At 43.9% G+C, this 27,212-nt stretch overlaps 2 protein-coding genes across 6 annotated transcripts in view; one reads left to right on the top strand and one right to left on the bottom strand.

Moving 5' to 3' along the window:
• The window catches only part of LOC135698768 (uncharacterized), a 236,962-nt gene extending 220,975 nt beyond the window's left edge, over positions 1 to 15,987 (top strand). The window contains exons 5-6 of the mRNA XM_065218901.1: positions 14,969 to 15,085; positions 15,832 to 15,987. Of these exons, the coding sequence (XP_065074973.1) occupies positions 14,969 to 15,085; positions 15,832 to 15,949 (235 nt within the window). The 3' untranslated portion in view covers positions 15,950 to 15,987. The remainder of the gene's footprint in view (positions 1 to 14,968; positions 15,086 to 15,831) is intronic.
• Positions 15,988 to 16,956: 969 nt separating this feature from the next.
• The window catches only part of centrocortin (cerebellar degeneration-related protein 2-like), a 420,769-nt gene continuing 410,513 nt past the window's right edge, over positions 16,957 to 27,212 (bottom strand). For all 5 annotated transcript variants that reach the window (XM_065218869.1, XM_065218867.1, XM_065218868.1 and 2 more), the window contains one exon: positions 16,957 to 19,676. In XM_065218869.1, coding sequence (XP_065074941.1) covers positions 18,150 to 19,676 — 1,527 coding nt within the window. In that variant the 3' untranslated portion in view covers positions 16,957 to 18,149. The remainder of the gene's footprint in view (positions 19,677 to 27,212) is intronic.

Here is a 27,212-nt window from a genome sequence, read left to right as displayed (position 1 = left end):
CAATACACTTAAAATGCACATTTCAAAGTTTCAAACACTATAGAACACATTGAACCATGGTGAAATACACTTTAAATAATTGTGATTGTGCACTTCGTTCAGACGTGTGGACTTTTTTCAGTGTATGATGAAATTGAGGAGGAAATAGTGACAAGGTAGGGTAAGTAGGCTACTGCAGTAGCCTGAAAGTTTGGGTGATTTATAATTTAAGGAGTCAAACTTTTCGACGTCAGTTTCAAAAGGGTTCAAGTGTATCAGATTATTGTACTTTTCTTAGATGATAATTTAATCAAGACAGCAATGCGAGGCGAAGAAGACTTTTCGGTTATCCGACTCAATTACGATGCAATTTTTATGATCATGACCGAGAGCGGCATGCGGGAGCATTATCGGCGTTGTTATTTTCGCATCATCGCTTTTGGCTTTTCGTTCACTGTGTCTATAGGCGACCTTGAGAGGGCCAGGAGCGAAATGGTTCGATGCGCATACAATTTAATGGATTTAACAGAAAAGGATGAGCGCAAGCATCCCCAGCCAGGGAGACCACCAATTTCGATAGTGGGTCATTAGGTCAAATGTTTATAGAGGCAGGAAATTGATGATGCATCATTTATCAACACTACGCACTACGGATCCGCTCCATACTATATCATCTAAGGGTAAATTTTTACGACAAGAGTTCAGGTGGACTATTGGAAGCTGGAATGGTCGATTCGGACAAGAAATAATCGGTTTTATTACGCGAAAATACGATTTAAAAGCATAACTTTATTTAGCTGCTTGGTAGTCGGAAAAGCACGTTTGCGATTAAAGATGGCCATGGATAGATGTCAAACTCAGTGGCGGGATGCCAGATGTGCATATTCGATAGGTGCGCTCACGGTAGTAGGGTGCATGGTGTGTGCTTATCAGGTGAGGAACAAGCAGTGCTCCCGTTCCACACTCCCCCTCAATGCGATGTCCTCACTGCTCGACGCCAAGCCCGAGCATCTCACGAAAGGTCTGATGTTTCTGTGGTCCAAGTGGCTTCGTAAAGATGTCTGCCAACATTTGATCTGTGGGGCAGTATTCCAGCACCACCTCTCCTTTAAGGCACAACTCCTGCACGAAATGCTCCCGAGTGTTGATATGCTTCGAGCGTCTGTTGCTTCTTTCTGTTCTCACAAAGGCGAGACAACCTTGGTTGTCCTCCTTAACCACGGTCGGATGTTCCTGCCTTTCACCGAAGTCGTTGAGTAGTTGCCGAATCCATATTGTTTCTTGGCAGGCTTCGCTGAGGGCGTAGTATTCGGCCTCCATTGATGATAACGTGACACTAAATTGACGACGGCTGGTCCAAGAAACTACGCCACCACAGTATGCAAACACAAATCCGGTTGTTGACTTCCTGGTGGCCAGGTCTCCAGCCCAGTCGGCATCAGAATAGCCAACCAACTCTTGATTGGGTTCTCCACCTAACTTTAGGTACCACTCCTTCGTCCCTTTCAAGAACCGCAGGACCCGTTTGGCTGCGGTCCAATAGTTCTCTGTTGGCTCTGCAAATTTTCGACCAAGGATGGCCGCAGCTGCAGCAATATCCGGCCTGGCTATGACTGCTAAGTACAGCAGCCCACCAACGAGACTACGGTACACGGTAGGATCCTTCAAGGGTGCGCTTGTATCTTTCGTTTTCGTATATCCAACATCCATAGGTGTTTTTGCTTCCTTGGCTTCAGACATTCCGTTCCGTTCAATCAGCTTGTCGACATAGTTCATCAGGCGCACGTGATAGACGCCTCTCTTCATAACTATCTCCATCCCCAGAAAATGTCGTGGTTGACCCAGGGACGTTAGCTCAAACTCCGCGCTTAGGTATTCGATGCATTTCTTCAGTTCCCCTTCTGCAGACGACGCCAGAAGAATGTCGTCGACATAGACTATGAAGAGCACTTTGACTTTTCCTACCAGCTTAATGTACAGGCACGGATCCGCGCTAGATCTCTTGAATCCGTTTCTCAGTAGGACGTCCTGGAGCCTCTTACACCAACATCGAGCGGACTGCCGAAGACCATAGATGCTCCGTTTTAAACGGCACACTAAGTCTTCCTGTCCTCGCTTCATGTATCCCGGCGGCTGCCGCATAAAAATTTCTGCCTCAAGGCTACCGTAGAGGTACGCCGTCTTGACGTCCAGATGACGAACGATCAACTTCCGCTTCGAGGCAATCGCGAAAAAGGTTCGCAGAGTTGCTTGTCGGGCCACGGGTGCGAAGATTTCCTCAAAGTCCTCTCCATAGCGTTGGGTGTGGCCTTGTGCTACAATGCGGGCCTTGTATTTGACGATCTCATTATTTTCGTTGCGCTTTATCTTATAAACCCATTTCGAACCGACAGTTTTCCTTCCATGGGGTAGCGGAACAAGCTCCCACGTTTCATTCTGCCGATGGGACTCCAACTCTTCATCCATCGCCGAACGCCATTCCCGCATCTTGACAGCTTGCTTGAAATCAACCGGTTCGTCTACAGCGCACGCTGCAACTCCTGCAGTACCTAGTTCAAAGTCCTGCAGATAGCGAGGTGCTACGCCTTGATTCTCTCTGCCAGATCGTCGCACTTCTTGGTTCTCTACAGTCCACGAATCGTAGAACTCTTCCGAATATGTTTCTCCACCGACTGCTCCTTCATCTTCTTCTTCTTCGGAATCATCTTCCTTGAATGGAATCAACTTGATTTCTTCTTCCTCGGGCTGTTGTGCACTCGTGTCTACATTTGTCAAAGGAAATTCTACGGAGGAGGAGCCATTGCCAAGCTCAATAAAACGAGCATCACGACTCACGACAATGTTGTCTGTTCCGGGCACAAGAAATCGATAACCTTTCTGATTCATACAATACCCGACAAACTTGAGCTTACGGGCTTTGTTGTCTAGCTTTCCCCTCTTAACATCAGGCACGTGTACAAATGCCTCACTCCCGAAAATACGGATATGACTCAAATCGGGTTTTCTTCCCCACCATAACTCGAATGGCGTCTTCTGAAGCGATCGTGAAGGCAACCTGTTTTGGAGGTACGTAGACGTGAGAATTGCCTCCCCCCAGAACTTTTTCTCCAAGCCAGCATCTATCAGCATGCACGTCGCCATTTCCGAAAGAACCCTGTTCTTCCGCTCTGCGATGCCGTTTTGCTGCGGTGAGTACGGCGTTGTAAACTGAGGCTTTATTCCCTCCTGCTTGTAGAATCGGCGGAGATCGTTATTATCGAATTCCCCGCCCCCATCAGAGCGGATCACCTTGGGCTTGCGGTTGAACTGGGTCTCGGTCCACTTCACGTACTCCTTAATGCAGTCTACAGCTTCCGTCTTGCTCTTCAGCAGCTAGGTCACAGTGAATCTGCTAAAGTCATCAATAATATTCATCACGTACCTGTTACCATTTGGCGTTACATTCCTCATCGGCCCACAGAGGTCTGTGTGAACGATGTCCAGGATCTGCGTAGATTTGCGTTCCGTAACAGGTGGGAAAGGCAATCGAGCCAACTTGCCTTCCATGCAGCATTCACACACGAGTTTTAAACCGCAGTCGGCGACTTTCACACCAGTTGCCAGCTGTTCCTTATTAATCCGCTCCACCGCTGCCCAATCACGGTGGCCAAGGCGTCTGTGCCATTGATGCTGGCAATTTTGAAGATGTTGCCCTGATGCTCTTGCTGCAGACTCTCTGGTCTTCAGGTAATACACGCCACCGTAGCGGCATCCCGTTGCCACAACGGTGCCACATGAATCCACAACCCGGCAGCCATCACTATCAAACACTACACTCATGTTCTTCTGTGCCACTGAAATCAGGCTCGAGGCCAGTTCAGGCACGTATTTAACTTCACTCATCGAAATCTTCACATCTAGTTCTTCGTCATCGATCCCGAAGATGACGCCACTGCCTTCACCCAATATTTGGGTCTTCTTTCCATCTGCTAGTGTGATACATCCACCAGCAAAATCCCGCAGAGACGTGAAAAAGGAACGATCCGATGTCATGTGGGCACTTGCCCCACTATCGATGAGCCACAGCGACGTTTTCTCGTTACCAGCCTTGAACGCGACGAGCTTCTGCTCTACATTAGCGGCTTTTGCTTTTGCATTGCCACCAGCACCGGTCCTCGATGGTCCTTCATCCGATTTCCTCTCGGCCAGGAACTTCCGGCAGTTCCGTATAAAGTGGCCGGCCTTCTTGCAAAAGTGGCACGTTCTGCTCTCCTTGTCGCGCTTGTTTTCGGAAGACCACATTGCTTTCTCCCCCTTTCTGGAAGAACTTTCGCGCTCCAGACGACGATTGTACTCGTCTGAAAGCTTGGACTTGACGGTATCAATCGTTAGGTCATCGTCCGACCGGGAGTCAAGGGCGGTAACGATACCATCAAACGACGGAGGAAGGCTCCGGAGCAACATACAAATTTTTACATCTTTTTCCAATTTCGTGCCTGCTGCGTCTAGCCGATCAAAAAGGTCATCCATCTCCAACAGATGCCTCTCGAGATCACCAGCTTCAGGAAGATTCGTAGCACAAAGTTTTTTAAGTAGTGAGACACGGAGCGAACGCGTTGTCTTCTCGTGATACGCTTTCAGGGTATCGTACACTTGTCGCGCATGTTCACAGTTCTTCACTAGAGACAGTTGACTGTCCTCTAGCAGTAACACTAATGTCGCCTTAGCCTTGCGATCATCACGCTTCCACACAATCGTCTTTTCTTCCAGAATATCTTCTTCCACCACGGTCCACAGATCATCACGGGTAAGCAACATCCGCGCCTTGATCTTCCAGGTGGACCAGTTCGTTCCATTCAGTTTGGGAACGGAGAACTTTACATCGACCATCGTAGCTACACTTTTCGCGAAAAACAACAACACTCTTCGCCCGGTGGCGGAATTCCAGTCGTAAGTACGGGTATAGTACTCGTCACTCTCAATGCTGTCCGATCACGGATCGACTTTATTTCACTCCGTCGCGACCAGCTCTGGGCCCATAACCTGACGACAAGAGTTCAGGTGGACTATTGGAAGCTGGAATGGTCGATTCGAACAAGAAATAATCGGTTTTATTACGCGAAAATACGATTTAAACGCATAACTTTATTTAGCTGCTTGATAGTCGGAAAAGCACGTTTGCGATTAATGTCATGGATAGATGTCAAACTCAGTGGCGGGATGCCAGATGTGCATATTCGATAGGTGCGCTCACGGTAGTAGGGTGCATGGTGTGTGCTTACCAGGTGAGGACCAAGCAGTGCTCCCGTTCCACAAATTTAGGGTGCTGAATCAGATTTTTGCTTCAAAAACAACCTAACCTATGGATACAACTGACTACGGTGGTTCCAAAAATTATTATTTATGAAAAAATGCTGCTTTATATGGTATATATTATTATTTGCTTCTAATATTTTTTTTATTTGAAGGAAATATTGCTTCAAACAAATGTTTTAAGATACCAAGATGATACATTTGTTTTACCTTTTACGTAGAAAAGTTTCTCCGTATCTAAATGAGTTAATGTACAGATTATATGTCAATCTTAACGAGTAATGAAAAAGTTCTCTTTTGATTTGACTATTATTTAATAGTTTACTAAGGATTGTAAAAACATGATCAAGTAAGAGTTTTTTTTTCGAATCAGGGTGGTATTAAAATTAAATTGGATACCCAGGGTGGTTCTCAAATATAACATTTTCTTTACACTTTCATAAAAAGACTGAAATTGATTTTCGTTCATCTTCCATCTTCAAAAGCATTTTAACATCTTCTAGTAAATCGTGCTTTCGTTCTGTTTCCTTTCGATACCCTAGTATATACTAGTAAGCCGTCAAATACATCTCCCTAGATATACTATATACTACCGGGAACATTTACGGGCATGATCCTTTATCAATCGGCGTATCTCCTTATGTATGTGTTCCTGTGCTTCTTCAGACATTCGACCAATCGGAAGCATAGCTTTATCGATGATTTCACGCCCATGTATCAGAACTTTATGCAGTGTTGTTGGAATTCGGTACCATCCATACAAAGACACATATAGCTAATTTGTTTGTATTCACTTCCATCACCGATTTCTCGTAAATTACCATTCAATCTCGCAAAGTAACAACACCATCGGTCATCGGTTGGTTATGTTGATTTGTGTGATTGAGTTGCTGTTTGTCAGAAATCGACGATGGAAGTGAAATGTGACAGTTAAAGGGTGTCCACGATGAAATTGCATCAAACGAAAGTTATTCATAAAAAATCAGCCTTTCAACCGAATGTCACGAAACTTTGAGAAAATGAAACTAAACAACAGATCTTATTTTATTTCGCTTCCGAAAGTAACGTTGTCGGTTTCGAAATGGCTTATAAAGCTTAGAATGGACTAAGGCATTTCCAGCCCACAACACAAAAAAATATGTCAATTTTGTCTCAATCCTTCCGGTTTGAATAAAACTTTGCTCATATGTTGGCTGCTACCCAAAGTTGCATTTTTCATTTCAATATGATTTTTTTTCTCAAGACTTTTTAAAAAGGCGTATTAAAAAGTGGATAATTTTTTTCTTCAAACAATCATAACTTGAAAACGACTTATCTGATCAACATTAATTCTGATAATGAAGTAATTAAATTGGGTTGTTAGCGGAATGCTTAAATAAAACAGCAAAAAAAAAAGAGTCCGCATCGTGCTCTCTTGCCGTGCGGATCTATTTGCTTTTTGCTGAAGGAAGTGTTATTGCTACCTAAAGCTGCAACAAATTTAAACAGCACTTTTCAGTGCTCAATATACCTGCAAATTGTCTACCTTTTTCGACTCTTATTCCTTCGATCCTTGTTTGGGGGTAATCCTGCTTGGATATCGATTTGGAAAATTCCTCTTCGATCCTTCAGATTCTTATAGTAATCTGCTTGGAAGTCGATTTGGATAAAAAAAATTTCTACCGCCATGGCACCTAAGCGCAAAAGAAAAAGGCAATCTCTTGATCCCTCTTCTGATGAAATTAATTTGAGCAATCAATCTGATTTGCTCACGGATGATGAGAATGATCCATCATCCTCGAAAAATTCCAATAAACTTTCCCGGCTTAAAGCCAAGAAGGAAAAGATTTCCCCTATTGTGATAACCACTTCCGATTTCCATTCCGAACTTCGTAAAATTTAAGTTTTCACTGCAAATTGGCCGTCGGGGTGAATGCCGTGTATTGGCTGAAATCTTGGATGGATTTAAATGTCTTGAAGTAATGCAATTGGGTTGTTAGCGAAATGCTTAAATAAAACAGCAAAAAAGGTTATCTTCCATTTAATTCCACTCAATTAATTTTGGTATCCATGACTTTCCCACTAAAGAATTTATCAAAATCTAACCCCCTTAAGTACTCATCCCGTAGGTATAAAAGTCAAGATCGCTCTCTCTGAGTATTTCTAGTTCAAACAACGTACATTCAAAAATATTATAAAGCGAATAAAGATTAAATGTTATGCATTTTATGGTTAATCAAAATGTATACATTGGTCCGAATTAAAACTTTCGTCAACATTATACTAAGTTTATCGTAGTGGAATGCGATCAGTGTATACTAAAATGATAAGAAATTACAAAATCAAACGCGATGGCGCTCGTAGTCGTTCGTAATCATTTTTTTGTTGCTATTATCTCGCGTTGGTGTCGTGCGGTTGGTGTTTTATATAAATGCAATTCAAATTATAACTGTTTGCCTATTTCCAACTGGTTTAGATAGCTCGACTCATGTGCCAGGATAGTTGAGTAGTAGTATTTTTTGACGTAGACTACGCCTTACGGGAAGGTTCTGGGGATAAATCGAAAATCTAAAATTACGAACGTCACGAAAAGGTGTAAGGTTTTGAACGGTTATAACTTTGTCATTTATAAATGAAATTATAATCCAAATACACCAATCGATAGGAGCGGCGCCGGTGGTGTAGTGGTAAGCGTGATTACCTCTCACCCCAGCAGGCCTGGGTTCAATCCCAGTCGGCGCCGCCGGGATGTTCTGAGGCATAACAATCATATCCCATCCTTCGGAAGGGAAGTAAAGCAGTTGATCCTCGGTTCATGAGCTGATGGGTCGATAGGTAGGGACCAGGTGTAGGAGCTGCCTCCCTGGCGTCGGTAGCATTGGTGCTCAGCACGGAAAACAAGATCGATGGAAAACAAATCAATGCTACAATGACGTTCTCCCCAAACCCAGTCGTCATAATCGACTACCATTTGGTTACACATCATGCTGTTTGAATTTGAAAAGTTATAAAAGAGCGCTGCTTTTGTGCCTCAACTCATGAGGTGATAGCAGCTATTAGAAGTACTAAAAACATGAAGGCTGCGGGTATGGATGGTGTAGTCAACCTCGAGTTGAAAAACTTGAGTATTGACTTCTTCAACCATCTTACCATTATCTTCAACAAATGTTTGGAGCTTGGCTACTTTCCTGCATGCTGGAAGTTAGCCAAAGTAAGTGATTCCAATACACAAGCCGGGCAAAGATCCTACCAGTGCCAAAAGCTATCGCCCCATCAGCCTCTTGTCCTCCATCTCGAAGCTATTCGAAAAGTTAATACTCAGCCATCTGCTGGTGTTTTCAAATGACAATAGCATCTTTCTCAAAGAGAAATTCGGGTTTAGGAAAGGCCACTCTACCATCCACCAACTCGCACGGGTTAGTAACATCATCAAGCGGAACAAGTCCGTTCTCAATACATCTGCCATGGCATTGTTGGACGTCGAGAAGGCGTTCGACAATGTCTGGCATGATGGTCTAGTGTACAAGCTGCATCGATATAACTTTCCGATCTACCTCGTGAAGATCATCAAAAACTACTTGTCGGGCAGATCATTCCAGGCCTACTTGAACAATGTCTCCTCTGATACGTTCAACGTTGATGCAGGGGTCTCTCAGGATAGCCTTCTTGGGCCTATCCTATTCAACATTTTCACGTCAGACGTTCCTCCCCTGCCGGGTGGTGGTATCCTTTCAATGTTCGCAGATGATCTCGGCAAAATTCCCGTTTGTTAGCTGAATCTCGGCAAGTTTTCACTGAGATCCAGCAAAATAAAATGCCGAGCTGCTCGGTGGTGCATATCTCGGCGAAAAAATCTAACTGTGTGCGGTCGAATCTTATACAAAATCCTACTATTTTTTTTAATTAATATTAAAAACCATCGCTACAAAATGGTGAGTTGACAACCTGGAAGGAGCGGAATACCTAGCCCTGGTCCTCACAAGTTCCTACTTCATGCATCCTCGAGTCATATGATAACAAAAGACTACCAGCTGAAACATGGACACAGCTGGGTGGCGAAGCCTGGGCAATGTTGCCAGTCCGGCAATAGCAAAGTGCGTTGATAGAGGAAATGCTTCACCAAACCCGAGCGTCTGTTCACCATGGAGGTGCGGCTCAAAACGGCGTCTGTTCTCCATGTTAGGAGCGGCTGATCACCATCCTAGTGCCAGCGTGGGACTCTAAACAGAGCTGTGCACGATGGTCCCCCGGTGATACAGGGGGTTGGGGCAGGCCCAACAAGCCGCTCTGGAAAAAAACAAAGTTGCAAATACCGAAGAAAGAAATACGGATCGGAACAATCGGCACAGACCTACGCGACAAAATAAGGACTACGATTGTAAACTCGGAACATGGAACTGCAAATCGCTTGGCTTCCCGGGCTGCGATAGGTTAATCTATGACGAACTTCAACCACGCAACTTCGAAGTCGTAGCACTGCAGGAACTTTGCTGGACGGGACAAAAGGTATGGAAAAGCGGGCATCGAGCGGCTACTTTCTACCAGAGCTGTGGCACCACCAACGAGCTGGGAACCGGCTTTGTAGTGCTGGGTAAGATGCGCCAACGCGTGATTGGTTGGCAGCCGATCAACGCGAGGATGTGCAAGTTGAGGATTAAGGGCCGTTTCTTCAACTACAGTATCATCAACGTGCACTGCCCACACGAAGGGAGACCCGACGACGAGAAAGAAGCGTTCTATGCGCAGCTGGAGCAGGTGTACGACGGCTGTTCGCAACGGGACGTCAAAATCGTCATCGGCGACATGAACGCTCAGTCCTACCAGGCAATCGGGCCAAACAGCCTGCATGCCGTATCGAACGACAACGGCCAACGATGCGTGAACTTTGCAGCCTTTTGGGGTATGGTAGTTCGAAGTACCTTTTTCCCCCGCAAGGATATCCACAAAGCCACCTTGAGATCACCTGACCAACACACAGAAAACCAAATCGATCACGTTCTAATCGACGGGAAATTCTTCTCCGATATTATCAACGTCCGCACGTACCGCAGTGCGAACATAGATTCGGACCACTACCTAGTTGCAGTATGCATCATGCATGCGCTCAAAACTCTCGACGGTGCATAACACCCGTCGAAGTCGAACGCCGCGACCCAACATTGAGCAGCTACGGGACGCCGGAGTTGCCCAGGACTACCCGTAGCAGCTGGAAGTTGCACTACCCACGGAAGAGCAGCTTGGCGCAGCTTCTCTTGAAGATGGCTGGAGGTACATCCGTTCAGCCATAGGTAGTACTGCCGCAGCTGCACTAAGTACTGCGATCCCGGACCGAAGAAATGACTGGTTTGACGGCGAATGCAAGCTGCTAGTAGAGGAGAAGAATGCAGCACGGGCGAGAATGCTGCAACACCGCACGAGATTGAATGTGGAGCGATACAGACAAGCGCGGAACAGACAAAACTCGGTATTCCGAAGGAAGAAGCGTCAGCAGGAAGACCGAGATCGTGAGACGATGGAAAATCTGTACCGCGTAAACGACACACGGAAGTTCTACGAGAAGCTAAATAGTTCGCGCAAAGGCTACGTGCCGCAAGCCGATATGTGCAAGGACTTGGACGGTAACCTTCTCACGAACGAGTGTGAGGTGATTGAGAGGTGGAAGCAGTACTATGACGAGCACATCAACGGTGAAGCAGCAGAAAACGAAGGTGGCACGGCAACAGACCTTGGAGCACGCGCAGAAGACGACAGGCTACCGGCCCCTGATCTTCAAGAAGTTGAGGAGGAGATCGGTCGGCTGAAGAACAACAAAGCAACTGGTGTAGATCAACTACCAAGTGAGCTATTGAAATACGGTGGTGAAGCACTGGCTGCACTGGGTAATTGCCAAGATTTGGGAGGAGGAGATATTACCGGAGGAGTGGATGGAAGGTGTCGTATGCCCAATCTACAAAAAGGGCGACAAGTTGGATTGCTGCAACTACCGCGCGATCACACTGCTGAGCGCCGCCTACAAGGTACTCTCCCAAATTCTATGCCGCCGTCTGTCACCATATGCAAGATAGTTCGTGGGGCAATACCAGGCGGGATTCATGGGTGCCCGCGCTACCACGGACCAAATTTTCGCGATTCGGCAGGTTCTGCAGAAATGCCGCGAATACAACGTGCCCACACATCATTTGTTCATCGATTTCAAATCCGCATACGACACAATCGATCGAGATCAGCTATGGCACGAGTACGGACTTCCGGATAAACCGACATGATTGGTCAAGGCGACGATGGATCGAGTGATGTGCGTTGTTCGAGTATCGGGGACACTCTCGAGTCCCTTTGAATCTCGAAGGGGATTACGGCAGGGTGATGGACTTTCGTGTCTGCTGTTCAACATCGCGTTGGAAGGTGTGATCAGAAGAGCTGGGATAGACACGAGTGGCACGATATTTAGGAAGTCCATCCAGCTCCTTGGCTTCGCCGATGACATTGACATTATGGCAAGGAACTTTGAGATGATGGCGGAAACGGCTAGACGGATTGGACTTGCCATCAACGCATCAAAGACAAAATACATGAAAGGAAGAGGTTCTAGGGAAGACAATGTTAGCCTCCCACCCCGAGTTCAAATTGACAGTGACGAAATCGAGGTGGTCGATGAGGTCGTGTATTTGGGCTCACTGGTGACCACCGAAAATGATACCAGCAGAGAAATTCAAAGACGCATTATGGCAGGGAATCGTGCCTACTTTGGACTCCGGAGGACGCTCCGGTCGAATAAAATTCGCCACCGCACGAAGTTGACTGTCTACAAGACGCTGATTAGACCGGTGGTCCTTTACGGCCACGAGACCTGGACTATGCTCGTGGAGGACCAACGCGCCCTTGGTGTTTTCGAACGGAAGGTGTTGCGTACCATCTACGGTGGAGTGCAGATGGATGACGGAACGTGGAGGAGGCGAATGAACCACGAATTGCACCAGATGCTGGGAGAACCATCCATCATCCACATTGCAAAAATTGGGCGACTACGGTGGGCTGGGCACGTCGTAAGAATGCCGCACGACGACCCAGTGAAAATGGTTCTAGAAAGCGACCCAACAGGAACAAGAAGAAGAGGCGCGCAGTGGGCAAGGTGGATCGACCAAGTAGAAGGTGACCTGCGGACCCTTCGCAGACTACGAGGCTGGCGAACTGTGGCCATGGATCGAGTAGCGTGGAGACGACTTCTTCGGACAGCAGAGGACAACAAGGCCTTAGCCTGATTGGTAAGGTAAGTAAGTAAAAACCATCGCTTGAGAGGAATTGATCGTTACAGTATCCAGATCATTCTATATTCCCGGTGGCAGACCGTAATTTGCTCAATGGATGTAATCTCTAGTTCCCGAGAAAACCTCGTGTAAAACGTATGTGTGATAATGTTTGCACCATCGTACAAATAAGGTTCCCGTTTCACCTGTGCATTGGTTTTCTTTGCACGCATTTAACCTATAGTAGTAGGCTGTGTATAGAAGAAAATTATTTACTTAGTTTGACAGTTGCACCATGACGAAGTGGCAGCGTATTCGTGATTTGTCCCCCGCGCAAATGTCACAAAAAGACATTTCAATCGCCGTGGGAGTGTCCCGGTGGACCGTCAAAAGGGTTTTAGACCGAGAAAAGACAGGACAACTATCCGCGAAGGTGGCCACAGGTCGTCCGAGGTCAGCTCGGGTTCCGAGGGTTATCGCTGCTATCAAAAGGAAGATTCTGGTGAATCCAGTGCGTTCAATAAAGGAAAATGGCAAAGGAACACGGGATCAGTAAAGTAAAGTAAGATTGTGGGGCGAAGTCGAGGGCACGGAAAACGAGTCGAACGATGCAAGTAAATCTTGAACTTCCTTAAGCAAGAAAAATCCGGTAATCCTGTACACCGACCACAGCATGTTTACCGTCGATCCCGTCGAACATCTTCCGTTCTGGGCGAAGGATATGTGGCCGCCATAAGAGTGGCCCTTTTTCCCCTAAGCATTTTTTAGAGCACGTACGACGTGACATTTTGAAAAAAATCCTCAACGTGTTTTCTATGGGGTTTAATTTTAATTTCAATGATATAACATGGAGACAAGGTTATAAACTTACAATTCGGTGCACAAACCCATATAAATATTCACGGAATCGCATATAAAAACGCACTATCGTTAGCGCCCCTAATTCCCTTACTATGTACTCAACGCATTAAAACACCGCAAGCTTTATCAGATTGGTGGCGCTGTGCCGATAATACTACCAAATATGAGGACAGTGGGTCGGACTTATTGGGCTCGCATATGGTGAGAACGCGTCGGGATCTGGTGGAGAGCTTTGACTAACGAAAGTCCCGGTCGATAAGCTGGATTTTGACTACGCATGGTATCAGTTAAGGCCCAAGCGTGATGACAGCGGAAGCGGAACGGCAGCGGCAGCGGAAAAGCCTGATCTGAGTAAGCCTACTTGTCGGATTGCAAACTAGTTAGAACCAAATCGACTTCGGTTAGGCATCTTGATGTCATTTGTGACAACTGTCAAACTTTCCGTTTCCGTTCCGCTTCCGTCCATATTGCGTTTGGGCCTTTAGACAGTTAGTTCTTCTTTAGTTAGACCAACAATTAATACGAAACTAACGATTTTAAATTGGCTCACCACTTTAGTAGCCTATTGGTCCCAAGCAAACGATTAACGTACCCTATTCTAGTCGAAATTCTAGTACTACGCAATGTTTGTTTTGATTCGCTATGAAAGTTTGACAGATAAAATGAGGGGTTATTGGTTTTTCCTATGTTTCGAGGGGTGAATCGATTAGCTTGGGACCGAAGAGAGTACCAGAGCTGAGCCAAAAAGTTGAGCGCGTTATTTCGGGACCTTCTAGTCTTAGAGTTACCTCGTGATCAACTTTTTGGCTCAGCTCTGATACTCTCTTCGGTCCCAAGCTAATCGATTCACCCCTCGAAACATAGGAAAATCCACTAACCCCTCATTTTATCTGTCAAACTTTCATAGCGAATCAACACAAACATAGTGTAGGACTAGAATTTTGACTAGAATGGGGTACGTTAATCGATTTGCTTGGGACCAATAGGCTAGTCAAGTAGTGAGCCAATTTAAAATCGTTAGTTTCGTATTGATTGTTGGTTAGACTGCGTTAGTGCAAGTTCGCCCAAATGAACATTTCAAAACTGTACGTGTTTTTCATAATAAATATTTTCATACTATGGCAGGCATAAACCATTTTTATACTAAGTTTGCATTCTTTCCCTTTATAGCGACCTTTGCGTCGGTACGGAGGGTTGAGATTTAGCGTAACTTTTATACTATTTAGATTTCAATATTTTTTGAGTGTAGAAAACGATAAAATCATGCACCAAGCTGGAATATTTTGCTCTGCGGCAAGTGATGGCAGCTTTTGTAAACAAAGCAACTCACGTTTCCAAATCGTCTAATAATATTTCCGCGAATCTCTGTATATAGGATTAATAATTCTAGGGGAAGTTCGAAAAATTCCTACCTTTACTTTAAAAGAGATCTGAGAGAGATCAGCTGGATTTCAGGGGCTTTTAGGGAGGTTTTCAAGAATATAGCACTGCTAGAAAAAACTTAAATGACCTTTGAACCTGCCCGACATGTCTTCTGTGTCCATACGGATTCGCTTTTGAAGTTAATTCTAATATCATAGTTTAATAATCTTTTTCTTTTTTCTTTTCCACAGCGATCAAGTGTGCCTCCCAACTAGGGCCTATCGTGTCTTCATCGGTATGGACGACTGGTGCCAGAGCAATTGCCTTCGCTATCCGCCTAACTGTCCCGAATCGGTGTGTCACTGCCCGTAAGTATTTTCCCCGATGGCAAAAAAACAACAGATGAACAATTCAAAAGGTCCTATCGGCTTTGATCGATTCTCTTCATCGTCTTTCTCTTTCGTTAATAACTCAGTTGCAAAAGTATTGACCGATGAATTTGATATTCTGGATGCTGGATGAGATTCTCCTTTATCAAACTATTGACTTATTAAGGAGGCTTTCAGCCTGGGGCTAATTAGCCTCCAACAATTGACTCAGATCATTTTGTTTCCATACGAAATTTACTCATATTTGGGAAAACCTGCAGGAACGAACTCATAGATAATGAGAAACTGCAGGTTTTCCCAAATATGAGTAAATTTCGTATGGAAAGAAAATGTTCTGAGTCAATTGAATTCAGTCGCTGAGTCGTTCTGATTGGCGGTGTATAGTCGTGGTTATCAAAAGAGAAAGTCGAATAAGATAATCGATCAAAGCAGATAGCAAATCCACTCGAAATTGACTTAAGTTTGAGGTTACTCATAGATTGAGTAGAAGGTAAAAGTCTGACGGAATTTCAGTAAATGTCACTCATATTCGACCAAATTTAGCTCGAAACTGAACGAGTGGCTCTCAACGTTAAGTCAGATTCTACGGCCGTGCGAATTTTATCAAAGATAACATATCAGGAAGACCAACTATGCCATCTCCGTCAGAGTTGCCAATCTTCTTGATATGTAGTCTTCGGTGTTGCGAAAACTAATCGACTTCTTTTGCACCTCGATCTTTCCAGCCAAACCTGCGAAGCCATCGGCGAAATCGAGGGCCGCGAAGGAGCCGACGTGTACTGTATGGACGAGTGCCTGACGTACAAGTCCAAGTGCCCAACGGATCGGTGTCGCTGTTACTAGATTTGCGCTGTTTTCGGAGAAGAGAAATGGATCACGAATTGGACCTACGCCGATGGACTTTTACTTTTGATTTTGACGTTTTGTTACAACAATCACCCTACTACGAAGGAACGAACAACACACAGAGAAGTGTGAAACTTGCCGTTTTTTTTTTTATTAGTTTATTCCACAACGAGGAAAGAAGCCAGAAGAGTATGTAAATTGCGACGAAGAACAGAAGAAGATTTGATCAATAGAGCCGCTGTATATTTTTTTAACCCCCCTCGTGACCGGAGAGAATGATGCATGTAAAGCAATAGAATTGTGAAGTGTAAAAATGAATAAATGTTTTGTGTAAATGTTTTCTTTTCCTGTCCATGAATTTTGCTCAAATAAAGTGTGCATAACAAGTTGTTTGGTTTTCCAAGGATTTTCGGCTCAGTTTCAGACCAGTTTCAAAACAGGGCAACGATGTTCCATTACTTTTGGTTTTTACACATCTGTCTTTTGTTTTATTACTGAATTTCTACATTTACAGTTTGCTCGCGTTCCGTTTTAGTTTTTTTTTTTAATTCGGTCATTCGTTCGTTATAGGTCGGGTTGGTTTGATTCCCAGCCTCTATTCTAAACTACGTCCCATGCGATCTTGAGAGGGATGATTATTGGTATCCCCTTTTGCAGCAGAATGGCGCCCCTTCTGTAAGTCTGCAGTTTTGCTAGGAATTCATCTCTTTTCCATTTTGTGTGTACTGTAAACATCGTGTGTTTTATGTTTCTACATTGAGCTTTGACTTGTTTGTTTGTTTATTAGTTTGTTTTCATATCATTAAGTTAGAAGCAACCCTGCGCGCTGCGTTTGTTTGTTTACATAAGTTTGTTTTTGTTTCGAATATATTTGTGGAACGAATTAGTCAAGTTTTGAACTGGTTGTAATGCAAGGGTTAGTAAGTTTCTCCCCTCGGTTTCCTTCTTTTTCATTTGTTGTTTGGTTTGTTATGTTGTGAAAGGGAGGGAATAGAAAATAAGTATTTTGTTTGCTTAAATGTCTTTTGTTGTGTGTTTGAGTAAGTAGTTGGTTGGTTTTTATCTCCTAAATGGGTATTGTTTTTTTTTTACTACTTCGAATGCTCGGCACTCTCCATTCTCGCTCTCGCAATCTCATTCACATTCATTCTCCCATCATCAGACTTGTCAAAAGTTAAGAAATTCAATAAAGAACGAAGCGCAAAAATGGTCGCTGTAGGCAAATGTCGCGATTCCTAACCTCACTTTGTTGTCCACAGCTTCCCGAATCGCTTTTGAAAACTAAGGATCAAAGTAAGGTCAACAAATCCCGGCAATCTCCAACGCTGCTGCCTTAATCGTAATAATAATAATAATAATAATAATAATGACAATAACCAGAAAAGAAGCCTACTTTGTTACTTTGTCTACTCAATAAAATAATAGTTTTCAAACGCGATTTTGTTGTGGCTGCCAATTTAAAAGCTAAATAGTTAACAATTGCTAAATAAATGGTTCTCGCTAGGTTCTAAACTCTAATAATTATCAAACTTTAGCCCGCTTTAAATAACATGCGGCGCGCTGCTGTCACACAGGACATCTCCCGTCGTCGCGCCCACTTTCGAATCTCAACCGACCACAAACAAACTAATCAATATGGCGTACGTTTTCTCTTTGTTTCTAACCTTAACTTTCGTGCAATTTTTTTTTTTTCAGATAAATAGTTTGTGAGTGTGATGTTTCATTTTCATTCGCATCTTGTTTCCTGTTTTTGTTTTCAAAGAAGCAAGACATTGCTGCATGGAAACCGTTCGTTTACAACAGCAACTGTCACCGGGATGAAAAGTGTGGTTATGTCTGCTTCGTAGCGGCACAGGTCAACCGCGATCAAGAAAGAAGTTCAAGTAATTCGAAGCGCATTTTCCGGTTGCTCGCAAACATCGTAATACTGTTTTCTTTAGTTGGTTTGCTTTATTTGCTTACGTTTGTCAAATGTTCGTTTGAGTTTGGAATTCGAATATAAAATTTTAGGAAGTTAGTTTAGTTGAAAACTGATGCAAAAATATGGTTGCTTCCTCACTGTCCCTAACGCTAATCTTGCACGTGGTCGTCACAATTTCTTAAAAAAAACATATATGAACAAGACTCTTCGACAGTGTTGATCTGTTGACACAAACACATTCAAAATCACCTACCTGCGTCGCGCTCAAGCTCATGCTTACTTGTTGTGATGGTGGTGGTGATGCTGCTGCTGCTGACGCCGCTGTGTTTGCTTGCAGTGGTCGGCCCGGCGCAGCACTTCCGCGTAGGACAGATCCAGCTTCTTGAGTTTGTGCAGATCCTGGCTGGCGGAGGAGGGCTTGAACTGGACCACATCGCCGTTTTCGTCCACAAGGTCGGCAAAGCGGTTGCTGCCGCTTCCGGCAGTGCTGACGTTACGGTTGGCACTGCTGCTGCTGGTGCTGCCACCAGTGGTCAAATTGCGGAAGCTTTGGTCGCTGCGTTGCGAGGAGGTGTTCGGGGTTGGCGAGTTGACGCTGCGGTTGTAGATGGTCATCGAGTTGCCGTTCCATTCGCTGGCTGCTGCTGCTGCTGTTGTGGAAGCGCTGGCCGCGGAGGAGTTACCAGTCGGGCTGCCAACCGGTTCGTTCGGGTTCCACGGGCGGAACGAGCTACGTCCCTTCTTGCCAGTGCTGGTGTAAGCCCGCGTAGGAGTTGGAAGAGCAATCGGTGAATCCGAGCGATCCATGCTGTCCGATCCTGAGCCACGGTTGCGACGGCGGCGAGACTTCTTCTTGTTGACGCCCACCGCAACACTGAGGTATTCAAGCGGCTGACGCTTGTACGGAGTCAAGATCCGTCCATCTGGCAGTGCAGCGACACCTACCGGTGGCTTGTTCTCCTGTTCGCCGTGCTTCTCCGCGTACTTGGTTTGCTTCTCAATCTTCTTCCTCTCGGACTTGGTAATGCATTCGGACATGGCAAATGACTGCTCGGAAACGGCCGACGAAATCACACTCTGCGTATCGTCTCCGAACTCGCTCGGAGGCTCCTCATTCGCCGGAGTCACCGGTGGAACCTTCGGTGCCGTCACCGCCTTCGACGCCGGCGGGTTTTGATCATCCAACAGCGGGAGTTGTTCCCCCTCGTCTCGATTGTCCGCAGCCTTCTTCAGGATCGTGAAAATCTCACGGAACAGGTCCCGGTGCGACGGGCTGAACCGGAACCTCGAATCGATCACCGTCTGGTCCTCGTAGATACTGAACTTACAATCCTCTCCGTCCGCAATCGTGCACAAAAAGTTCCTCGGACGTTCATCCGTCTGCGTAGCCTTGTTGCTGATCTCGTCCGAGAAGCCGGAACTGGTCGTCTCCGCTTCGGAAAAGTCCGTCGGAGTACGCAGCCCAATCTTCCGCCGCGTTCCGTTGCTGCTCTGATCGTCCTTCTTGCTGCCGTCCTCGTCCGTAAACTTGGTATTCAGCGAACTGAAATCACCGGAACCGAGCTCTTCGTGGTGGTGATTATGGTGATGATGCTGAGGAGCTCCGTCCTGTGGCTGCTGTGCAGCCGAAACCGAATTCGGTGGCAATCCGCCACCCGTTCCCGTACCGACGCCGCTCGGTTTGCGGTTCACCGAATTCCTCTGGACCTCCAGTAGTGCCTCATACTTCTCCACCAGCTCCCGGTATGGATTGTTTGAACTAGCGACCGACAGATCCAGGGTATCTGGCTTAGGAGAAGAAGTCTGCAAAGAAAGTGAGGTTAGTTTCTCGCCATACAAAACCGAACGGTCGCTACTATTCATACAGATAGAGAGAGAGAGAGAGAGAGAGAGTGAGAGGTATTGACAAGAAGCGCTGCAGCTGGATTCGGCTTTGTTTACAATTCTACACTAGGGAGCAAATAAAGAACGTTTGTACAAATGTGTGTAAACAAGATTCTATTTCAGGCAAGTTACAACCAAGCTTTAACATTATTATTAGTAAACTGGGTTTCTAGCTACTTAAGTACATCGAATGTCTTTTTTTTAATTTCTGTACACAAGAAAAAAAAACAATCTACAGTAAAAGTTGACTCCGAAATACGATTAAAAATATCACATTAGTTTGTTCCGCAGTTTTCCATTCCGAAATGTCTCCACTTCCTAAATAGCAATAAATAAGTTAGTAAGTACCAACACTTGAGCTCGCTCCACTGGACAAAAAACTACTTTCAATTTGAACTTATAGGTTAGGAAATGCATCTTTCGCTTTGACTAATCAACATTCAGTTTTGGCACTTGTCGCGTCACCTTTCTCCACCGAAGCAGGCGCGCATCGCGCCTGCTTCGATATTTGTTTATTTTACTTAATGGAAAGAACTGTCGTTTTTATTTCGCTATACAATAGATTTAGAGAGATAGGATAAAATCTTTACATATATAAATATAAAATAAACCAAAAACTAACGAAAACAAGAGAAAAAAATAAGTTGTATTTACATAAAATTCAACTGATCGTAGCTCGGCACACTGATCAACCGGTAGATGAGCAGGGCCGGCCACTGGAACAACTTGAGTATCCACTTGAGAATGGTAAACCGGCGCACCAGGGCGAGCCACAGTTCAAGCAACAGTTTGATTAGATTGACCGGCAACTCATGCAGGTATTTGGTCGAGTGTGCACAGATCGAACAGTATCGGGCCTACAACGGGAGGGAGAAAAGAGATAAAAAAGAAAAACAAAACAAAAATAAAAGAAAGAAGTACAACGACAACGAACGGAACGACAAACGAAGCAAACGACATCAACACAATAGATGTGCGGCAATGAGACAGAGAGAGAGAGATAGGGGGACAGAAGGCGAGAATCGCGATTGAGAAAGTCTTGGAAAATGAGCGAAAGGTGTTTAGACACTGTGATAGACGTAAGAGCAGTTGAAAGAGAACTAGATTCCACACACACAAATACACAGGATTGAAAGGAAAGGAAAGGAAAGGAAAGGAAAGAAAGGAAAAAGAGCCCCTTTTGAGCAAGCTGATTTAAGAGTGCTGCTTTGAAAGTTGCGTACACTGTCAACCGGATAGCGAAGGGAAGGATAGGAAAGTCCAGAACCATTGCCCGTTCTCGATGAATCACTTGAGTGAGATTTGCGTGAGTGGTAGTGGAATGAAGTTTACACGTGTGCTTAGAAATTGTTTATTTTGCTAAAATTGGCACTCCAATCGTACTGATTAGTTGAAATTATTGAATATGCTTCTTTGGTTTGTGGTGTTCAAAGTGTGGTTACTGGTTATGTGACTTTTTGTTAAGAATCATAGAGATTCAAAAAATATACATCATTCAATGAAAGTGGTTTGAATCCCACTCAACATTCATACTGTGACAGATTGGTGCCCAAGCGGAAAGTCAGAGGAAGCGGAAAAGGCGCACTGCACAAGCGCAGTGCTGAGTTGCAGCACGGTACTGACAGCCTTTAGATTGACAAAAGAGATTCCTACGGTTAATAATCAAATCGACTGAGAACCGTCTCTCCGTAAAACTTCTCACCAGTATGACACAACAACCGTGAGATATCGTTATTTTGCTTTTCTCACCCATTCGCAATATCACTAACATCTGTCATGTGGTACAATCATTGACAGAGGAAAAATAAACAGACATATAAATTGATCGTCATCCCATGTCGAGCATAAGATAAACATTTCAAAAGGTTCTATCTGCATTGATCGATTCTCTTCATCGACTTTCAGAGACAGATTTACTCTGAGTCACTTTTATGCAGCGAGTAACTCGCGAGTAACTCAATGTACCGCAATGTTTAATCGACGTTCATCGATTTTTTTTCTCTGCCTACTCCGTTTACTCCCTTTAAGAATATGCTTCTCATATTAGACGTCAGTTTTGTTTGTAAACAAAGTAAGTCCAAGTGTATCCTGAGGCTTTCGAATAGCTTGAATTTTATAGAAGAACCTGTGCCGGTGCCAGGTTACTACCAGCAAAAGTTACAGTTCCAGCCAGCTTTAAGCAGTTGTTCTTCCTTCTCAGCAGCCAGTCCCAGTTGTCACTTCAAAAGGATCATCGCTGATCAAACAAGCTCTCCAAACAGCTATTCTTCTAAACATCTGGAATTTCACCTGTAATGCAACGATCCCATCAGCATCGATTGATCCAGTAGTCGTAACAATAGTCCCATTGATAATGGTAATAACTAACTCCGATCCCCTTCTCGTTAGCACCTGGGAGGGAGAAGCAGATAGCACACACGGAATTCATTGTATACTTGTTCTGCTTGTCATGAAAATTTGTGCCGTTGAAATCAAATCAAAACAGGCGTAGCAAAATAGTGTGTTTTGTTTTGAGCGTGTAGTGATTGTTTGAGATTGTTCAGTGTGCAGTGAGATACTGTACTTTTCTGTTTGGTATTTTACTATGCCACTAGATGTTTTGACAAAACCTTGGCTAATGGTATCTTTCAATATTGATTTGTGTGTATTTTGAATGAATTAAAAAGAAACTGTGTCCCATTGAATAAAATAGCTGGAAACGACAGTTTGTCACAAATTACTTTACGCAAGATTTCAATACCGCCTTGTGTATTCTTGTTCAACTGTAAGAAAAGCATCATAAAATTGCTTGGCTCCAAATCAAGAGCAAATTTTCATTATGTCGTAAGTAACATTCGCACCGATCCGAGAAAAATAAAGTTTTGTTTTGATGACCAAAAAGTTATTCCTATTTCCAATTAAACACATCTAATCTCATAGTGATAGCAATGTTTAACATATTTAGCCGGGTTTTAATCATACAAAGGCAAATCGCTAGCTTTCATGCTAAGAAATACTGGTTTTTGAGTCAAAAGTTATTATACGTCGTTTGGTGGCCCCTATTGTTACTTAAGTCAAAGTGTATTTACCAGGATATTCGGGAGAATTATCAATTACGTCTCCTTAGGTGCAGCCCATTAATCATTTTAGGACCACCGAAATCATCTTAGCAACAAACAGTTCAATTTATTCAATTTAATAATGAGAAAGCGAAACGACGAAAGTACACTTTTCACGGGTTTCTCAGTGCTGTTACTTAAGGCAAACGGCATCTCCATAGAAATCGGGTGACTTAAGTAACATCGAAAAATATTTTGATCGGAAGGTGATTACGTCAAAAAGCAATTCGACTGGTAAATGAATTTAAAAATGGGATGTGATCCTATATTCGGACAGTATATAGTGTAATAGCAGTAGCGATTGACACTGATAGCTTGACTTTGTTTACCTTTGTTACATTCGACGTAATGAAAATTTGCTCTTGAAATGACAATTCGTGACAGCAGCCGTCTGGCTGCATTTGACGTTCCATTTTTCTCTCTTCGCGACTCTCCCTCAGATTAGCACCATGCAAGTTAGCTAGAGCGTGAAAATTCGATCACAGCACATCAAACATAGCGAGGTGAGCAATATTCCAACCGTGGCCCCCCTCCAATAAAATCCGCCACTACAGTTTCCGATTCAGAAAACATCTTCCCGGTGGGGCAACAACCGATTAACACCCAATTCCAGCTTCGACGGCAACGCTACCAACCATTACCCCCGAAGAGGAGGAGGACATTGAAGTAACCGCTACCAATGTTTCCGGTGAGTGCGATCCTCGTCTCAAACCCATCAACGATCAACCGGACGAAATCGAAGTGAAACCCGATCAGGAAGACGAAGAACAAATCAAGCTGACAGATTATCTCGTCGCCTTTCTCTTTGCATTCCCACGGCCATGTTAAGACCAAGTACAGGATCGTCATGAGACGTGATCAAGTTCACAAGATCGCTACCAAACAGTCAATATCTTCAGCGCTGTTCATAAAACAGATGGAGACGAACAACAAATTCTACACCTGGGCCGCTATGGACTTAGCCAACGAGAAACCGAAGAACACACGTATGTAGTGATGTTCTACTTTAAAGGAGACTGCCGTCGACGGCCGCAGTAAAATCACGGTAAACGGGACCGTATCACGATCATCCGGAAGGCACATCAGAAGCACCAAAAGAGGAATAATGGATGTCAACAGTCAGTAGAACGGCACAGAGGTAATTCAAACTCGGTTCGCAGTTTCAACCAGCCAAGCCATTTCATTCAGTTTGCCAAGCCATGGGAACGGGATTGCTTCGACGATTATTGTAGTACGTGCGGGGTACGTAATTTGCCGGATTTTGAATATTTGGTCAGGCAGATTGAGTATTTCCACCATATCAACTGGGACAAGCATTCGTCCTTGGTAAGTTGTGTAAGGCAGCTAGGCAGCAATAGGTTCCGTTCACGTTCACAGTTGAACGAACGTTGATGCAGAATAATCAAATCAATCAATTTAAGTGTATCCGAGTTTCGCTGAGTTATTGAGTTCTGTAAATATGTTTTTTTCATGGTCGTTTTGATTGACAGCAGATTTTCGGCTTAGCAAGAAGATGCACCTTCATGTGTTGCTGTGATGCGAAAAGTAAGAAAGCAAATGACAGTGTCTCACTGAGCAATGTGAGTTACTCGAGGTGCATCAAAAGCAACTCAGAAATTGCTCATGATTAGGAGCTATCTTGCTCCTAGGCAAAACCTTTCCCTGTTGTATTTGACGTTTCGGACGCTAGATAAGAACCTCCTTTATCAAACTATGTGGTAGAATTAGCACGAAATCTGTTTGCATAGCAGTGGTTATGAAAAGAGAAAGTCGATGAAGAGAATCGATCAAAGCAGATAGGACCATTTGAAATTTTTATCGAGAAATACAGTTATGACGGTCATTCCTCTTCCAAAATCACGGATAAGGCTATAGCTGTGCTGTATCAAGGGAAAAGTCTGATCCTGCGTTCTACAATCGTATTTGCAGAAAATATCCCAACCCCGAAATAAAACAAAACAAAACCTCAAGTGGGACAGCTTCTGTCAAACTGGTTTGGAAAAGTGCTTGCCCTGATCCAAATTCAGATCAAAAAAGATCGACAATTATATTGGCTTGAAAAAAATACATTTTATAACAAAATGTAGACCACCGGTTGCAATGGCTCGATCCGGATCTGTTCAAAAAATTTAGACCAATCCAGCCAATTGAACCACCGCTAAAGATATGAGAATGCCCAAGGAATTTTGAGAAAATTTGTAAGAGAATTCTGAGGATTATTTCACCATAAGCAATTCAAAGGAGACATTCCATGGGAATTCTGAAGATAATATCAAGACGTTTATTGGATAAACATAATCCAGAGCATAAAATTTGGAGGAAATTTACGAAGAATACTAAAAGAAGGATTACAATTACATCTGAAAATAATTCCAGGAGAATTTCAAAGGGATTCCAAGAGAGTTCGGATTCGGATGCCAAACAAATTGTGACGAGAACTGCAAGGTAATTCTTAGGAAAAATTGGAAGAGAATTTCAAAGTGAATTCAATGATAATTTTGAAAAAAATTCCTATGAATTTCTTAAGAGTATTCCAAGGAGAGATAATTAATAAAAAATCAAAAATAAAAAGTTACAAAGAAATTATGAGAAGCATTAATGGGAATTCTGAGCAGAAATAAAATGGAATTCCTACAGTAATTCCAAAGGAATTTAAGAATAATACTAAGTGAACTTCAAGTGAATTTCTTTTCAGAAGTATGTTTTCTTGGAATTGCTAGGTTATACACTGTACAAGGGGTTGGTCACACCGCACAGTGTGCCAAAAATACAGATGAGCACACCTGGGAACTTTCATTGGCACCCATGGTTATAAATGTTCATGATAATTAAAGTTACTGGCAACACTGTACTATATCTGCGCCTGCTCTGTGCATGTGTCAATATGTTAAACATTGTTGTTGACACAATCCAATTTGTGATTTCATAACTTCAACTGTGAATTTCCGGCGAAGTTCTACCATGGATTCCTCACAGCGCACATATTTTCAAAACATTAGGATGAGTGAGGTACAGTGCTGAGATTTGTCATTGTCATTGACAGACTTTCGCGCGATATTGACAAAATTGTTCGTCACATAGTCACTGACAGACTTGATCCTCAAAAAAACCTTCGTCAAAATCTCATTCATTTTTTCGTCAATGACAAAGATTCACCTGGTAACAAAAAGTGTAATTTAGTACATTCTGTGTCACATTATTGTTATCCAAGTAGCTCAGGACGTAGATACTTGTTCACTAAAATGGATCCATGCAATTGTTTTGCTCAAGTCATTTAATTTCGTTACAAATTTAGCTAATAAACAAATCTGCACATGTTCGTCACTGACACCATTGTCATTGACAATTGACATGGTTTGCCTTGACTATGACTCTTAGCTAAAATGAGTGACCAAAGCAGAATTGTCAATATCACCGTGTACTGTTGAGATTTTGCAGCACTGGTGAGGTACAACTGGAATCTGGGGGGTCGTACTGGAATTCTTCCGGATGGTGCTGGAGTCGCTACCCCGGAAGACTTCGAAATCGGAGATCCTCCACTCAAGACGATCGAAATGTTCAAGGACGGCTTTGGTGTTTCAGAACAGTTTGAATCGAAGTTGGGAAGGGGGTGGCATCGTTCCGGAAGCTGCTTGAAAATACGACCTACAATCAATACGAAACTAACGATTTTATATTGGCTCACTACTTGACTAGCCTATTGGTCCCAAGCAAACGGTTAACGTACCCCATTCTAGTCGAAATTCTACTACTAAACAATGTTTGTTTTGATTCGCTATGAAAGTTTGACAGATAAAATCAGGGGTTCGTGGATTTTCCTATGTTTCGAGGGGTGAAGCTGAGCCAAAAAGTTGAGCACGTTATTTCGGGACCTTCTAGTCTTAGAGTTACCTCTATGATATGACCATGAAGGAACTGCTACTGGTCATAATGCTTCGGAATGTGGTTGGTTAGTGGGGAGAGCGAGACCCTGAAGAAGGAAGTGAAGGGAACGTTGAAGTTGTTGGTAGATCAATTTGAGGTGGGGAGATTCGTGTCGGAGCTGAAATCACAGCCGAAGGAGGTTAAGCGGAATTGTAAGATTTTGATTTGGTCAGTTGTTGGGCTTGAAGGAGAGCTCCTGAAAGTCGACATCGATGAGTTGGTTGAAGGATAGGTTTAGCTCTCAGACACGACCCTGGTAACCCAGCGCTTGAAATAAAATATTCATAGGCTTGGCGGGGAAGAAGTCCCGGTAGTTGTAGTTTGATCAGTGGTCGTTTACCATGTTTGATTCCGTAACGCTTCACCACTTCGTTGATCAGCCAACCGACATTCACTTTCTTGATTCGTTCTTCATCGTAACTGACATCGATGA

Source organism: Ochlerotatus camptorhynchus, unplaced genomic scaffold (assembly GCF_037179485.1).
Source record: "Ochlerotatus camptorhynchus isolate MF236.1 unplaced genomic scaffold, CSIRO-AGI_Acam_v1.1 ptg000094l, whole genome shotgun sequence".
Lineage (NCBI taxonomy): Eukaryota > Metazoa > Arthropoda > Insecta > Diptera > Culicidae > Ochlerotatus > Ochlerotatus camptorhynchus.
The sequence above is the reverse complement of the archived record's forward strand: the minus strand, read 5'-3'. Positions and strand labels throughout refer to the sequence as shown.